General features: G+C 41.5%; 2 protein-coding genes across 2 annotated transcripts in view; one reads left to right on the top strand and one right to left on the bottom strand.

Annotated features, from left to right (window-relative positions):
* LOC306817815 (L-threonine ammonia-lyase-like) overlaps positions 1–15,806 on the bottom strand; it is a 310,968-nt gene that overhangs the window by 44,609 nt on the left and 250,553 nt on the right. The gene's annotated exons all lie outside the window — the stretch shown is intronic.
* The window catches only part of celsr1a (cadherin EGF LAG seven-pass G-type receptor 1a), a 65,861-nt gene that overhangs the window by 36,913 nt on the left and 13,142 nt on the right, over positions 1–15,806 (top strand). Inside the window, exons 7-17 of the mRNA XM_079335156.1 lie at positions 8,506–8,663; positions 10,222–10,385; positions 10,993–11,118; positions 12,014–12,180; positions 12,287–12,472; positions 12,572–12,685; positions 12,823–12,997; positions 13,078–13,219; positions 13,811–13,931; positions 14,158–14,341; positions 15,505–15,606. Of these exons, the coding sequence (XP_079191282.1) occupies positions 8,506–8,663; positions 10,222–10,385; positions 10,993–11,118; positions 12,014–12,180; positions 12,287–12,472; positions 12,572–12,685; positions 12,823–12,997; positions 13,078–13,219; positions 13,811–13,931; positions 14,158–14,341; positions 15,505–15,606 (1,639 nt within the window). The remainder of the gene's footprint in view (positions 1–8,505; positions 8,664–10,221; positions 10,386–10,992; positions 11,119–12,013; positions 12,181–12,286; positions 12,473–12,571; positions 12,686–12,822; positions 12,998–13,077; positions 13,220–13,810; positions 13,932–14,157; positions 14,342–15,504; positions 15,607–15,806) is intronic.

A 15,806-nucleotide genomic window follows, 5' to 3' on the forward strand; every position in this document is an offset into this window, starting at 1 on the left:
ACATTCCACTGAATTAGCCTGAGGCCGACTGTAACCCTGACAAAGTATCAGCTTTTCTTCATGTGTTGAATGATCAGAAGTTGGATTGACTGATGGTAATTTAATCCCACGTCAGTTGGTGGGGGGATTAAGGGAAATGTATATAGCAGAAAGGAGCAAAGTTCTCACAATAGATTAGTTGTGTTGACATGTGAATGTATTGACATGCTTGAAGACGCACATAAATCTGCCTGCTATGAAAGAGCACACACATTTCACTGTAGATATCGGTGCTTGCATAGTTTAGAGAGAGTTAAAACCAGATCAGGGCAAAATTGTCCAACTATGATGTCATGCACATAACCAACCAGTTTACAGTGACCTAAATGGAATACCAAACTATGATCACAGATTATTGTGTTAGGAAAATACATCTTTTTTGGAGGGGTACATTTTAAGTGTTTAAACTCTCTAAAATAATTTTGAGGTTAAAAAACTAATAAAAATCATTTAGCCATTTCTAAATCACTTGCAGAGGATTGTTTAGTTATAATAAATAGCAAACAATGCATTGAGATCTCTTTATCACTCTTCACTTAAAAGATGCACCAATACCGTGGGTTCACAAAAAGCTGCAACAAGCCGATCTAAGGTGGTCCTTCTCATATAAGCCCCAGTTATTGTTTTTAACGGTCATAACAGCACAGTCACTGATTGCGTGCTGATTTATTGGGTCAGATGATGAGGCAGTTGAAGTTTTGCATGCTTTTTGAGGGTGCCCTCTTTAGAAGCATTTGGTGCTCCCTTCAGAGTAGCCGGGGTGCCTCTTCTAAAAAACAGAGGTGAAAGGTCGGGGGAGGGTTGTCATGACAACAGACATGGACTTGCCATTGTTGTAGCTATCTGGGTCGGTTGGAAAGCCGTGTGTTTGCATCGTAGGGGGTCAGGCAAATAAGAGGCTACCGTGTGTGTTTGTGCGGATGCGTGTGCAAGTGTCTGAGCATGTGTGAGGTGGATGTTGCTGTTTTCAATGTGTGCATATGTCGGTACTTCTATTAGACATTTTACACAGTACAAGTGGAGAGATAAACATATTTTTGAAATTCCATAGTGTATATAGTTTCAAGGACATTTGAGCGGGATAAGCAAGACAAAGTTTGTCTGCAAAATCTTTGACACATGAACAATCCTTGAAGAATCAAGAAGTTTGGGCCTGGCTATGTTTTTTTGTTTGCAGGAGATAATGTAATTAAGCCGGACACTAGACAAGAAGGAATGCATGATTTACTCGATTTTGATTCATTTGAACATAACCATTTTCCATGATTTCACAGCAGTATCATATTTAAAAGGAAAGACAATGGTTTAAGTGTTACTTTGCCAAATATGGACGATGAAATTTACATCTAGGCTGTGCAGACAGCATTCCCAGACTGTCTTATCACCGGTGAATAAACGTTCACTCTGCTTCTGCGATTCCTCCATCACACTTAGTCTGATGCTGTTTATAGGGCAGGACTTTAATCGTCAGGACATTATGTGTAAATGACTTCACAGCATAGCTTGAATGGCGTTCTAAATATACTGTGTGTGTATATCTCCATTCGAGGACTGCTAAGACACAGAATGTAACTCACTCAATCAGCTGTATTCGGAAATGTTTTTTGGTCCATTCAAGGCTTGTCCCACAAGCATGGGGTCCACTGTGTGATTTCAGCCCAATTTAGACACAATGTTTGAGGTTTATGACTCAGTTTTAAGTTGAGCTGAATTTCAGCCTGATGACACGTCATCAGTCATGACATGTACAATGAGGCACATCGGCCTATCACAGCATGATCTGCTGCGACTTAGCCGTCGGAGGATTTTTCTGGCACGTTGGATGTTTCGTTCACACGACGGCACAGACAAGCACAGTGAGAGCAAAGGCATGAGTCAACTTTTTCCTTTTTACATGTACATAAAAGTGGACAGGCAGTGTCCAAAATCACCATGGCACCAGCAAGGCATGCCTGTTTACGGCCTTTTTGAGCCTTGCAGATGGCAACCGAGAAAGCATACACATGTATCTGACTTCTACCTTTGTCTGCGTGCGTTTCTCTTTGACAATTGTGAATGCTCTATCCTGATTAACTCATACAGTGAGCTCTCAGGTCATGCTGTACAGTCGTGTTGTACAGTGTGAGCAAAACAATTACTTCATTTGACCATTATACTTATGGAATGACTGATGTTTTAGACTAGAGTTTGGGACTCTAAAAACAGATCAGTCATTTGTGACAAACACACTTATTCACCTGCATGCCACCTGCACCCGTCCCCCAACCCGCTCTACGCTTTATTTCAACTTATTTTAGTTACAAGTAAGATGTTTAGTTTTGTATGGCTGAAACGCCATATTCTTAGGTGACTCTCAACACTCATCAGTGTAGTTACCAGCTTTTCTAAGCAGCTGCTTTCATCAACAAGAACTTTGATGAATACAATCCGCTACTTTCAATATACAACGTATGTGCCATTTGTGGTTAAATGAGCAATAAGCATCAAGTCATTAAATTGAAGAAGATGTCTAAATATTTGTATTTCAGGATCTTACACATTAAGATAATTTTCTGGACAGCTTTCATCTGGAAAACTTATCTGTTCTTTTCAATAAATAGCTTCTCCTCTCCTCTTTGTATGTTCTCTCCTTCTCTTTGTTGATGTCTTGGGTTTTATTGGGTTTCCACTTTAAGTATATGCAGTTCAACACGTAAACACACAGTCTCTTTTTGTACGGACGATAGCTTTTAAAATAAATACACTGCCTCTGAGTGGCTTTGGAGTTGCCATCTATCTCCTTCTTGTGTTTTTATTGTTAATAGTGGAAAAAAAGAATCCACTCGTGGTTTTCTGGGTGGCCTTAATGACGGAGAGGGACAGATGTGTGACGTTGTCAAGGTAACACACAGACACAACCGCACTTCAGTACTTGTTGGGTTGTCATGTTGATCTGCATAAATTTGAGTACAGGATTGTGTGTTTTCCCAACTTGGTGCTTCTTTAAAAGGTTATGTATTTATTTTGAGAGGTGAAGCAGCAGACTTTATGTTTCCTCTCAGGATGTGTTTTCAGAGGAAGAGGCCTGGTTGGTCTTTGTTCTGGTAGACATACTGTAGTTTTCCCCCCCATACCTCAGACATTTTAGGTTATCACTGCACACAAAGGGGCAGGAGGTTTGCGTCAGCAGACCTGAGAGTGAGGGTGAGACTGTGCCAATGGAGGAGCTCAGACACGTAGGGACTAGCCAGGGCTTTATAGGCGATAACGAGGAGATTGAAGTGGATACTATGGGGGATTGGTAGCCAGTGGAGGTTATGAAGGACAGAGTGGATGTGATAATGGGTGCAAGAGCAAGTGAGAAGACGAGCATCACAGTTCTGGATATATTGTAGTTTCTTCAGTGTTTTGGATGATGATCCGTAGAGGGGTAGGCAATGCTTCGCAGATGGAAAAAGGCGGTTTTGGTAATGTGTTTGATAAGTCGATCGAAGGAGAAAGTTTGATCAAAAATTAGAAACATAGTCATTTAGTCATTTAGTGTTGCATGTTTTTGTTTCTGTCTTGGAACTGCCTCTGATGACATTAGGAAGCTAGTTTCAGACTTCCTGTGTTTTTCCTGCTATAAATCTCCCCTGCTGTTTACATAGCTAGGTATTTAACAGTGTGACATCTGCCAGAGATGTCTGATAGCCTATTGTTTGAGGTTTTTGGAGAAGGGCTTGTGATGGGTTTATATAGAGATGTTTGTTTTACTCTGGCTGTTGTGTGTGTTGGCACATTTTCCCATGTTGTGTCTTATGCTGGGTACTTGTTTGAACACAACACAAAAACCTCCAAACATGCAATGCACGTGCACTTAAAAACACCATATAAATGATTTTAACCATTTCCGGGTGCAATGAATAGGCACTGGACAACATGCTCAAACATCAAGACATCCAACTCACCACACCAGTGAACGACATGGCTTGGTTGCGGGCTGCAGGTCTAACGCAGTGTCTCTTTCTCATGGTGTTTCTCTCCCAGGAGGGGGGGAGTCTTTTGGACTCCAGCGGGGCTCTGCGGCTCCCGCTCTATACTGCCTGGCTGAAGCTCAATCAGAAGGAGGTAACCTCTGACCTCTAGCCTAGTCCCTACTGGTGCTTTTTCCCCACTGGGGTCTTATTTAGTACTTGTTCTACTTCTAGTAAAGCTCTTCTGGACTGACTTTACTGTACATGCTTACCACATTCTTACAAAGGTAACATGGCGTCTTAAACAAGCGTGTTAGTTCTTATTTACCCCAACTCTGGTCTGGTTTTGGCTTTTCTTGTCCAGGTTTGTAAATTTATATTGCCGGGTATTGCGGGAGCACGTCACAGCAGGCAATCCACATACACACACTGTCAGGCACGCACAAACACACAGAGCTGCGCACCCCCACTGGCTTAAGTGATCCTGCCTCGCCCCTGAAAAGCCTCTGTTGATACCTTCAAACACAGTAAAGGGGGGGGGGGGATCGCGTTATCCCCCAAAGAAGCCTCGACAACATACATACTAAAGGCAAAACGTCAGGGAAATATATCAGGTATTGAAAACGTCTGAATAGGGCAACTGTTGGCAGGAATGTGTATCATGCTTTTGAGATGCCCTGGACCCCTAGCTTTTTTTTTTGCCACTGCCTGACGACTCTTTATGTTTGTGGAAAAGCCTTCATAACTGTCAGCTCGGTAGTAGAGAGCAGAAATGTTACAGCGACAACCACGTCTGTTAGCTCTCACTGACCACTCCAATGTAGATTCATTCAGGTGTTAAAAACCTGTGTGCGACCTGCCAGGCAGAGAGACAGGTAGACTGGCTCCAAGTGAGCAGAAGCCTAATTTTCTTTTCCTTGGCAGCAGTGTGGCAAGCAGAGGTTTAGATTTTATCATTGAGGATTGTGGTTGCTCAGATATTGTTTGAGTTTGCTCTTGTAATTAGCGTTGACAGCAAATTCTAAAATTCAAATTGCAGACTCTTTTATCCAGAGCGATGTTCATCAGAGAGTAAGTACAAGACATGCGAGAACAAGAAAGGAGGAAACAGAGTCAGTCAGTCCTACAGCCAAAAAACGCTAGAGCAGAAATGAACATGTTTACAGCCTGGTAAAATACCCGAGTACAAAATAGGATGTTGGTTTGATTAGTCCTCATTGGCACAGTCTGTACAGGGGGGGTCTGCTGTTAGACAGACTGAAAGTTTGGCTGTCTTTGTGTCCCTTAAACTCTGATTTTTACATTCTCACCTCACCTCCTGTGACGTGAGGGAGTGTATGAGTCAATACATTTTACACACCTCATCTAGCATGACCTTACCCTCTGATTACCGTCTATGAAAGAAAAACAAGAACATCTGTGGTAAAAGAGAAGAGATGAAGAGGCAAAGGAAGTGCAGATATTACGTTTAAAGAGCTAAAACCTCCACATTGTTTAAGATCATTCTTTTACTTCTGGCACTAGTGGATCGTACATCCGCTGCTCTTTTAGCAACTCTCTGCCTCCTCCTCTTTCTCTCTTATATCTTACTGTATATACAGCTCCTGTCTAAATTACCTGTCAAGCTCAGTTTAATTGTGCCAATGCTTTGACTGATTTAGCATTTGCATCACTGATGCTTCAATGCTGTGTGACAGGCCTACGCAATAGCTTTTTTACAAGGGGGTACGAGGTGCAGAGTGACAAGCCTGCATCAAGTATCTTTTTAATTATGAGTCTCCTTAATCCCCACAGAGTCATGCATCCTTTTAAATAGATCCAAGGTAGATAGTTTGCCTCTTGCTTCTAGTGCACGCAAAGCTAAGTTAACCGGCTGTAGCTGCATTGAAATCAACAAGGAATGTTAAATTAAAGTTCAAGGGCCAAAACCTGTCTGTAAAATGTGGCAATCCCAGTGATGTATGTACACAGGCATGTGGCCATGTTCACCTTTTGTCAAGTTGTAAAATGGATTTTCTGTAGATGTTTCAAATAGGATAAAGTTACCTTTGCCTCACTTTTGTTTGGAAATGTGCTCTGCTGCTTGGAAGCTAGAAGCAACAATGGCCGCTGTCCATATGTTACCTTGAAAAATAGAAGTGTGATGAGAGGAGGAAGACAGCAGTAACCCATAGGCTTGATCACCGAGCATTGTAGCTTTGTGTAACGCATCTGGGAACTGTGTGTTTGTGCTGAATAAATTCACACTTCTAGGTTTACATAGCCAGAGGGCAGGTGAGGTAATGTTGACATGACAGCCTGTTGCTACTGATATGAAGGTAGGACACTATAGTCACTGCATGACAGTGCCAAAAAATCCCCCCCCGCACACACTTTTTTTTATTATTAATAATTCGAATGTTAAAATGATGTTTTTAACACTTTCTTTTCTCTTTTATATTTCAAATGGAAATATTGGTTGAGGTTCAATAGCTATATTTATTTTGGCCAAGTTTATGCTTCTGCCCGACAAAACATGTTTGCTTGTTTCTTGTGTTACCTTCATCAACTCATCAAACTGTAACACACCCAACTTAAAATATCACATTTTCAAATATCAGGGAAGCGTAATTATCCTCCCGTAGTGGGAGGACCGACTTCATTTTCCTCAGGCTGATACAAACAAAAGAAGAAGAATGTGCGCTCGCTTTCGTTTATTATCAATACGAACCGTGCGGCTGTCTGCAAGCCTGCTACTTCCTGCCTCGTACACATTCAAGCGTTCCGCTTCCGTACATAACATTCACATGAAATCCTTAGACACCCTTCCCATTGTCTCAAACACACTCCCAAACACATAATAACCCTACAGTATTTCCTCACTTCCACTCTGTTGATACACACATAGCCTACTCATACACACCTATGTTGCCCATTTCTATCACTTTATAGGATGTTTTTCGAACTAGGCTGTTAAAAATGTTTTACATGTAACCCATTCTGTGTAAGTCTGCTGATCCTGGACGCAGGAGTGGTTGAGTCATCATGTTGGTTCTGACGGTTGTCCTGATTATAATGGATTTGTGAGTGTGTGTGTTATGTGCATGTGTGTGCCAGCCAGTAGGAGTTGTTTTTGTTTAACGCAAGAAAAGACTCATTTGTTTTGTTTCACTGTACAGTCCCCCATGTAGACACATGTAATGATACTGTTCTTTAATCTATGTCATTGTGGATTTATTTGTCTTGTGAAGACTTGTGGAGCACAGTATGTGTCTGCATGAGTAAGACTAACCACCAAGTGAATGCCACTTTAAGGCCTCACAAATATCAGGCAACTTGCATGGATTATGCTAACGAAAGGAGCACAATAGAACTAGTGACTTCTTGATCCAGTAGATGTCATCAGCATGAAACCAAAACAAACTGCCCTTTGGCGACACCTCTGCCAAACTGAATCCTCTGCTTTCCTACAGCAACACTGTGGACCCCCCTTTTCTTCCTTTTTGTGCATATTCTCTCCCCCAGCAGGATCTCATTACTTAATGGCAGATTTGCTGATGAAAACATGCACACTTCTTGTCTTTCGATCATGCTTTTCTTCTTCTTTTTCCTGCTTTGCCGTCGATATTCAAAGTTTTATAACAGAAGACGATGCAACAGAATAAATTTAATGAGTTTTGTTTGTTGTTTTTCTCAAATTGTGCTGTTAAGATTCTGTGCCTCAGCACGGTATGGAACATTTTATTATCGTGTGAGTGCACCCAAGATCTGCAATTTGTAGTCCCATTATTATGGTAAATGTAGTCAAGAGAGCCAGAAGAAGTGAAAGAAAAGTATCACATCCTTTTGACATACTAAGTGTAAAAAACTAAATATGTTGGACATTTAGTAAATTGAACGTGTATCTTCACTTCAGTCTTAAACGCCTCGTTCTTCACTTCTTAGATAGTGATGAACTAAGGTCCTCTGTGAGAGGGGCTGTTTTATTGGTGGAAACAACGTTTTTTATTGGACCCCTCAAATTCCTTCTGCTTCATGGTCCAAGGCTCCTATTGTTTAGGAAATACTGCATTGAACTTTTGTCTTAGGTTAAATGTAAAAAAAAAAAACCTAACTCAAGCTATTTGGCGGCCTGCTCTCTAAGCTGATCAACATTTTCTCAGATCAACATTTGCCGGTATGACGCCTTGATGAAGGAATTTAGCCTACTTTGTAATTATTGGGTGCGAGCTACTGCACAGTGGACTTTTTGTCATGTTAAGCCGAGAGAGACCTGTAAACTTCTGCTTCAAGTCAGCTAAAGTCAGCGAGAGATTGTTGCAGTATCTAGGGCATATCTGCAGTGATCAAGCAATATAGCTGCTCTCCAAGCCAAGCGTTCTCATGCTAAAATAAATCAAAGAAAGCAAGAGATCAAGAACTAAATATTCTAAATAAATTCAGCTCATTGGGAATAAGTTAACACAATAACACACTCTAAAGAAGTTGACTTTGACAGTATATATATGAAAAAGAAAGTGTTTATATTATTAAGTCATTATTTTTCCTTTAGCCAAACATTGGCCGTTTAGGAATCCCTCATGGGCCCTCTGGAGAAAAGGTGGCTGTGGTCGCTGTTGACGACTGTGATATCTCCATGGCGATCCGCTTCGGAAAGCAGATTGGCAACTACTCATGTGCCGCCCAGGGAACCCAGACTGGACAGAAGAAGTAAGTTTTGGGTCCGTCTTCCTCTTACACTCATCTTCATCCTCTCTCTTTAGGTTTCACTCTCTGTGGTTACATTTAGCCCAGCAAAAGCTCGAGGCAAGAAGAAAAAGGTGAAAGAAAGATTTCCTCCATAAGATTCACGTGTTCTATCTATTTCTGTTCGGGATTGCAGCTGGTCTCATCTGAACAAACATATTTCTCCAAAGGATCCCATAAACAGTCAGTACTGAAGCTAGTCAGACTAACTGGTTAAAATATGTTCGTTTATTTTTTTTCCAAAAATTAGTTACCTCCGGCTACAAACCTATTACCTTCTATTTAATTGTCTTTATGCCATTAATTGTTTTTCCTTGAGGTTTTAAAGCTAAAATAATCTTAAACAACCAACAGGTCATCTCAACAGAGGATTTATCTGACTAACCGTGTGCTTACCACCCACTTATTAGTTAGATTTTATTGCATCAGAGGTCTTTTTTTTATTTTATTTTTTTTTCAGAGAAAGCATGCTGGGACTCATTTGTGCAGAGGGTGGGGACAGAGGGCGAAGGAGAAAACTTCAAAGAGGAGTTAATGAGGTTACATTCCTTGAGGAACTTGTTGCACAGGACACAGAAGCTGAGAAGTTTGAAGAGGATATTTAAAATGTTTCAGGCTGGAGTATTTTTTCATAAATTTCCCAAGTGGGTTTTGTGATGCAAACTAGCAACTTAGGAAATTAAGGTATGTATCTATGATTTTGTAATGTCCTAGATGACTAATAGTGTCTTCAAACTAAGTGGATATGTCAGGGAGAGTGAGTTACAATAAGTCAGAGGAAGTTGCTAAACCCCAAAGTGACTGCACTAGCTTTTTGTCTTTCAGGTAATTTAACAAACTAAGCAATCAGACCTGAATTGTGTGCTTACCACTGTAATGGCACAAGAGGAAGAATTCATTTAGGACAGTAATTACCCCTGACCCCTCTGTCAATCCCAGACATAACACAATAGGTAGTCTAGCTGCGCTGAAGGGCCTATCAACTACACTTAAAACCAGAGTGTTACCATTTGAAACGGGATTGATATCTATACAAAGTTAATAGAATGGACTGAGGTGAAGAAGTTGAAGCTTGGGGAATCAGATGCTTGATGGATTTCTCTTTTTCAGTTGTTTCCGGAGTCTTGAAGTAAGCTCCACATTCTCCTTGCAAAGCCACAGTGTTTAAGCTGTATGCACCAAATGTGTACATTCAGTGATTTAGTCAAGTGGAGTTTTTTTTGTGCTGTACTGTGTGAAAATCTTTTAAAGCCCTCTTTTTCTTTGATGTCAAATGTTTTTGAAGCTCAGGGTGTAAGCAGCTTCCGACATGACCTAGTATTTGAAACCTGACTTGTCATGGTGATGCTAGCAGCTGGCCTTGTGACTGCTTAAAACAATGCACACAATAGCCTTATTTTAAAAAAGTCAATCATGCTAAAGGCTGCGGCTTCACCTCAGTTGGCCCTAGTTGAACTAGGTTCATGAACAGGGTGTTTTACATTTGGATTTTGCTCTGATCCATTTTCTCTGTTTTTTATAGGTCACTGGACTTGACAGGACCCCTGTTGTTAGGTGGAGTACCCAACCTACCTGAGGACTTTCCCGTCAGGAACAGAGACTTTATGGGCTGCATGAGAAACCTCCGCATCGACAGCAAACCCATTGACATGGCTAGCTTCATCGCTAACAATGGCACCATAGCAGGTTTGAACTGATTAAAATGCTAACTCCGTCAGGTTAAACTATAGACGTGAAGAACTTGCTTAATTTCTATGAAGAACCAGAGGTACTCCTGCTTGTCAACAGGCAAGGTAGGCATTTGCTTGGGGCCCCAGGCCAGTAGGGGGCCCCTGAAGGCTTAAAAACCTAAGCTAATGCAGTGGCCTAAAATTTTGCAATGACAGTAGGCAACCTACCAAAGAACCCATCTGACAGCACTAAGATTTGCCCTGTTAAGCATTGCATGCATTATTGCCATGTAAACCAGAGTTTGTCAATGAAAGTTAAAAAGATGAAAAGAAATTATCCGTCTCAAGGAGAGAATAAAGAAACAAAGAGGAAAAGAGGTAATCTTTGGCACACTGGCAGACATGGTGATAAATGCTGTTTGGAGGGGCCCCCAATTGATTTTTACCTAGGGCCCCACCAGACTCTAGCATCGCCACTGTTAAGAACCAAAGGTTCAGCAATAAAAAAGACAGACAAAAACAAATGTCATTAGATTTTTCTGTGTCTCAATACTTTATTGAACAATTAGATGACGGTTCATACAGAACTTTGTTGATTTTTCTTTTAATGTTTCCTATCTCAGGCTGTCCAGCAAAGACAAACTTTTGCAGTAATGACATCTGTCAGAATGGAGGGATGTGTGTCAATAAGTGGAACACCTACAGCTGCGACTGCCCAACTGGTTATGGAGGCAAAAACTGTGAACAAGGTAAGAATGTTGTCAATCAGGGTCAATATTTAGATATTTATACATATGCATTGATATCAAGGAGTGTCTTTTTTAAAAATGTTCCTGTATCATGCTCATGTGATATCCTCATGTATGAGTTTACATGAAGTGGTTAATGGTTATCTGTATGTGTGAGTGAGTGAGTGAGTGTGTGTGTGTGTGTGTGTGTGTCTGTGTGTGTGTTTGGAGGAGGAAACAGAATATGAAACACCTTCCATGATTCAGTATGACTCATGCATCAGTCACATCAAAGCCTCAGCTCGTTTCTTTAAAGGAACTAAACATGGCCAGAGGTGTGTTGATTTCAACATGAACAGAAACCGACTCGCCTCCAGTTCAATTCCAGCATGCTAAGCAGACATATAGACAAATGGATGGTTAGACAGATAGACCATTACAGTTGCAAGAATTATTATTTTCCCTCCATACCCAACTCATTTATCTCCATTGTGAGGAGAGAACAATTGGTTTCCTGCTTCAGGGCGAGTTGACAAACAATGTCTGATGGTATGAATAGCTCTCCTCTCGCTTTCTTGTCAAGGAGTTAGCCACCCAGCCAATGCCGCTCCAGTATCCAGTGTCTAAACTGGGCCTGGATCACAGCAAGTTGGAGGAAAAATTTTGGCTGCCCTGTTTCTAGTTGACATATTTGGTTAGAGGCTTCCTACACCTCGCTGCCTTCATAAGAAACATGACACTTGAGACAGTGTATATTACACCATGAAAGGGAAAAAAAAGGAGTATAAAGTTTCCTACTTGGTGACGGGAATTTATTTAATTCTAAGTCATAAGAATAAAAATTCAATGGCTCTGACAATAACAGTAATCTTCCAGTAAAAAATATTGCACATTCTTGTTTTCCTCTCTTGTCCAGTAATGCTATCACCTCAGTTCTTTGACGGCCAAGCTCTGATCTCCTGGAGTGAAACGGACATTACAGTTGCAATTCCATGGTACATCGGACTCATGTTCCGAACAAGGCAGCCAGCAGGAACCTTGATGCAGGCCAATGCTGGACTGTCATCCACTATTACTCTTATGGTAAGATATAGTACGGAATGCACTTGTCAGTCTGTAAATTGTTTCTCAGTTATACCGATCAAATGTGAACCTTGTGTTTGGTTTTCCTCCATACACCCTCATCCAGGTGAGTGAGCAGCAGGTGCGTATGGAGGTGATGCTGAGACAGCAGCTTGTGGCCTCCCTGGGCTTCCCCCAAGTTAGGGTCAATGATGGGGAGTGGCACCACTTGCTGGTGGAACTGCGAAGCATTAAAGATGGCAAAGACATCAAATACATGGCTACAGTGTCCCTGGACTACGACATGTACCAGGTAAAGGCAATTTACATCCCACAGACAAATGTGTAATCATTCATTTTTAGAAAATGCTCTAATTCTATTCTTTTTCAATTTGGGTTTTTTTTTATGCAGAAGTCTGTGGAAATTGGTAATGACCTCCCAGGATTGAAGCTGCAAACCCTTCACATAGGAGGTTTGCCTGGAAAGGGAAATCACGTCATTAAAGGATTTGTTGGCTGCATACAGGTTTGGGAACTTTTCACATTGATTTAACTGCACTGTTAAAACTTCTTCACTTTTTTTTTGTTTTTAACCCCACTGCTCCCCCCTTTATTCTTGTCTGAAGTCTTCTCCCTCATCATCCATGTGTGCTCTCCCGATAGGGTGTGCGTATGGGGGAGACGTCCACCAATGTGGCCAACGTGAACATGGCTCAAGGCTTGAAGATCCATGTCGAAGAGGGCTGTGACCTGGCGGATCCCTGTGACACCAACATCTGCCCTGAGAATAGCCACTGCAGCGATGACTGGAGCACACACACCTGTGTCTGTGACCCAGGTACTGTGCTCTTTCACCAACGCATACACTCAAGGAATGAACGCCAAAATAGCTCATAGGTAAGTCTCTCTGTTCTGCAGGTTTCTTCGGAAAGGAGTGCACGGATGCCTGCCAGCTCAATCCTTGCGAGCACGTTTCCACCTGCACCCGCAAACCGAGCTCTTCCCACGGCTACACCTGTGAATGTGGACAGAACTACTACGGACAGTACTGTGAAAACAAGTAATGCTCCCCCTCCTCTTTCTGAACCACACTTACAGTGTCTCACACTTTAATACAGTTGACCTGTGTGCCTATACAAAGCAGGAGGTGATGTGTTGTTTTGCACTGGCAGCATTGTCTACAAACCTCCCAGGAATAAGTCCGCCTTGATTAAGAAGTCAGTGTTTCCCCTGACCCCTATGATATGCATCACTTCCTGTCTTGAACAGGATGTGGGATTCCCCCGGCCATGCCTGACTGCTTCTCCAAACGTGTTTTATCTCTGCAGCCCTTATACGGCCTCTTGTCTCCTTTATCAGACCATCTGGATCAGCCATAGATCACATCTCTCAAGAGAGAAAGACTACGTGTGTTGCATGAATGATTTCAACATGATTGGCTGATTGTATGGAGGAAGTTTATTCTAGATGAAAGACAGCTATTTTGAGATAGACCTTACAGATAGCCAAAAACATCCAGGTCACACAGCTCTTTGTTCTTCTCTGATGAGCTATTAGCTTCATAAAAAAAGGAGAATCTTATGGGGAAGTTGTGTTTAGGTTCAATATAAGAGGGATTTTTTTAGTTGTGTGTCTCTTTCTTTCATGTCAGAGTGGAGCAGCCATGTCCTCAGGGCTGGTGGGGCAGTCCTGTGTGTGGACCTTGTAACTGTGATACAAGCAGAGGATTCCATAAAGACTGCAACAAGACCAGTGGAGAGTGTCGCTGCAAGGTAAAAAATAATAACAAAACATTAATGATTTGAATTCAAAGGTTGAATTTCAAAGTAGGAAAAAAAAAAGTCCCTTAATTGTTCTGCTGAAAAATTTGGTTTTTCTGTTTCCACTTCTAAGGTTTGTTTTACAAGCAGCTTAAAATGTCTTATTTCAGTGAAAGTACCAAGTCATGGAACATCCTGCTGTTCGTAATTCTATCAATATATTTCCTTCTTCCTTCAGGAAAACCACTATCAGCCAGAGGGTGAAGACACATGCTATCCATGTGAGTGTTTCTCTGTCGGTTCTGAATCCCGAACGTGCGATCCAATCTCAGGGCAGTGCCCTTGCAAAGGCGGAGTCATCGGTCGTCAGTGCAACCTCTGTGATAACCCCTTTGCTGAAGTCACACCCACGGGATGTGAGGGTATGTGAACCTTGAATGTTTTGTGATGACATGTATTAAAATGGGGTCTTCCCGGCTTCGAAGATTTAAGAAAAGTAAGATGATCAAAACAAATACTAATTAAAAGTTCAAACAACTTCCCCAACGGCTGAAAAATGTGTGAAAGAAAACTTCTCTAGATGTGTAAATACATCAATGATCCATGCAAGACATGTCGTTTTGAAAATAACGTGAGTTTTGAATGTTGAACATTCAAGTTCACAGAGTGAGTCCGGATGTCAGAGTAGACAAATAGTGTCACTCACATCTCCTGGTGTTGCTCTTGCCCTTACTCCACATCTTTGTTGCCAGCCAGTCAAGCAGCAGAGGAAAGTCTGGCTAGTGGGCTAACTTGGCAGTGAGTCTGCACATCAACAATACAGCAAGAGATGAATAGAAGACAAAGCCACAACGTCTGGTTGACACAATACCAAGCTAATCCAAGTCCCACTACGTGTTTGGACTTGTAATTGATCTAAATCCTTTAATGTTAACGATAACAGTTAACAGCACTTTTTTCATAGAAGAAGATTCCCTAGATACTGCTGTGTGTTGTAATTTATATGCATACTGCTGGATCCAGGGATGGACTGAAGGCGGATGAATGACTTTGGCAAAAAGTTTCTTTTTCCTGGAGGTCACTTACATGTGACCCTCCGTTCCTGTTTTCATTCTGATGTGTCAGCTCTTTGCCAAACAGCCAATACATTCAATATATACAACACAATAAGTGGAAGTTATTCTTGAAAACAGCATAAGTTATATTCTACAAATAAGTGAAATATTGGAAAACACATGAAGTGTTATTGGAATAAGCGATTTCATGCCGTGCCAGCAAGACAAACCGCGAAAAAGCTCCCTGCAGGTCTGTGCTCATTTGAGATTCGTTACCCTAGTTGCTACAGTGAAGTTTTTGTGAAGTGCCTATAAACTAATTTGTTTACACTGCTAAGCTTCAGTGTGTGATGTGTTCCTTCTTATCCCGTTTAAGCTCACGTGGCATTTTGGAAACGATATTAAGCTTAATTGATGGTACAAAAATGATTCAGAATCTGGATGTGTAGTTTGTGAGTGTGTTTGTGTCACCAAAAGTTACGTAAGGATTTGAAACCTTTCTTAAAATGGTATTTGCCTTTCCTTCACAGTGGTGTACGAGGGCTGTCCCAAGGCATTCGACTCAGGCATCTGGTGGCCCAAGACCAAATTTGGACGCCCTGTAGCCATGAACTGCCCCAAAGGATCCATCGGTGAGTGCTTTTAAACTTCATCAGAATAAACAGAGTAGTTTAAATCATTAAAGTTGTTCTTAATGACACAGTAGTTAGACATTGTGATTGGAGCGTTAATCCAATAGAGCTTTTCATTGGCCAATCATGTACAAGCCAGCCTCGACATTGTCTTTCCTGGGTCCATAAGTAGCTGACAGTAATACATGTCCTCCAGTGAC

Source organism: Symphodus melops (genome assembly GCF_947650265.1).
Source record: "Symphodus melops genome assembly, chromosome: 22".
Taxonomy (NCBI): domain Eukaryota; kingdom Metazoa; phylum Chordata; class Actinopteri; order Labriformes; family Labridae; genus Symphodus; species Symphodus melops.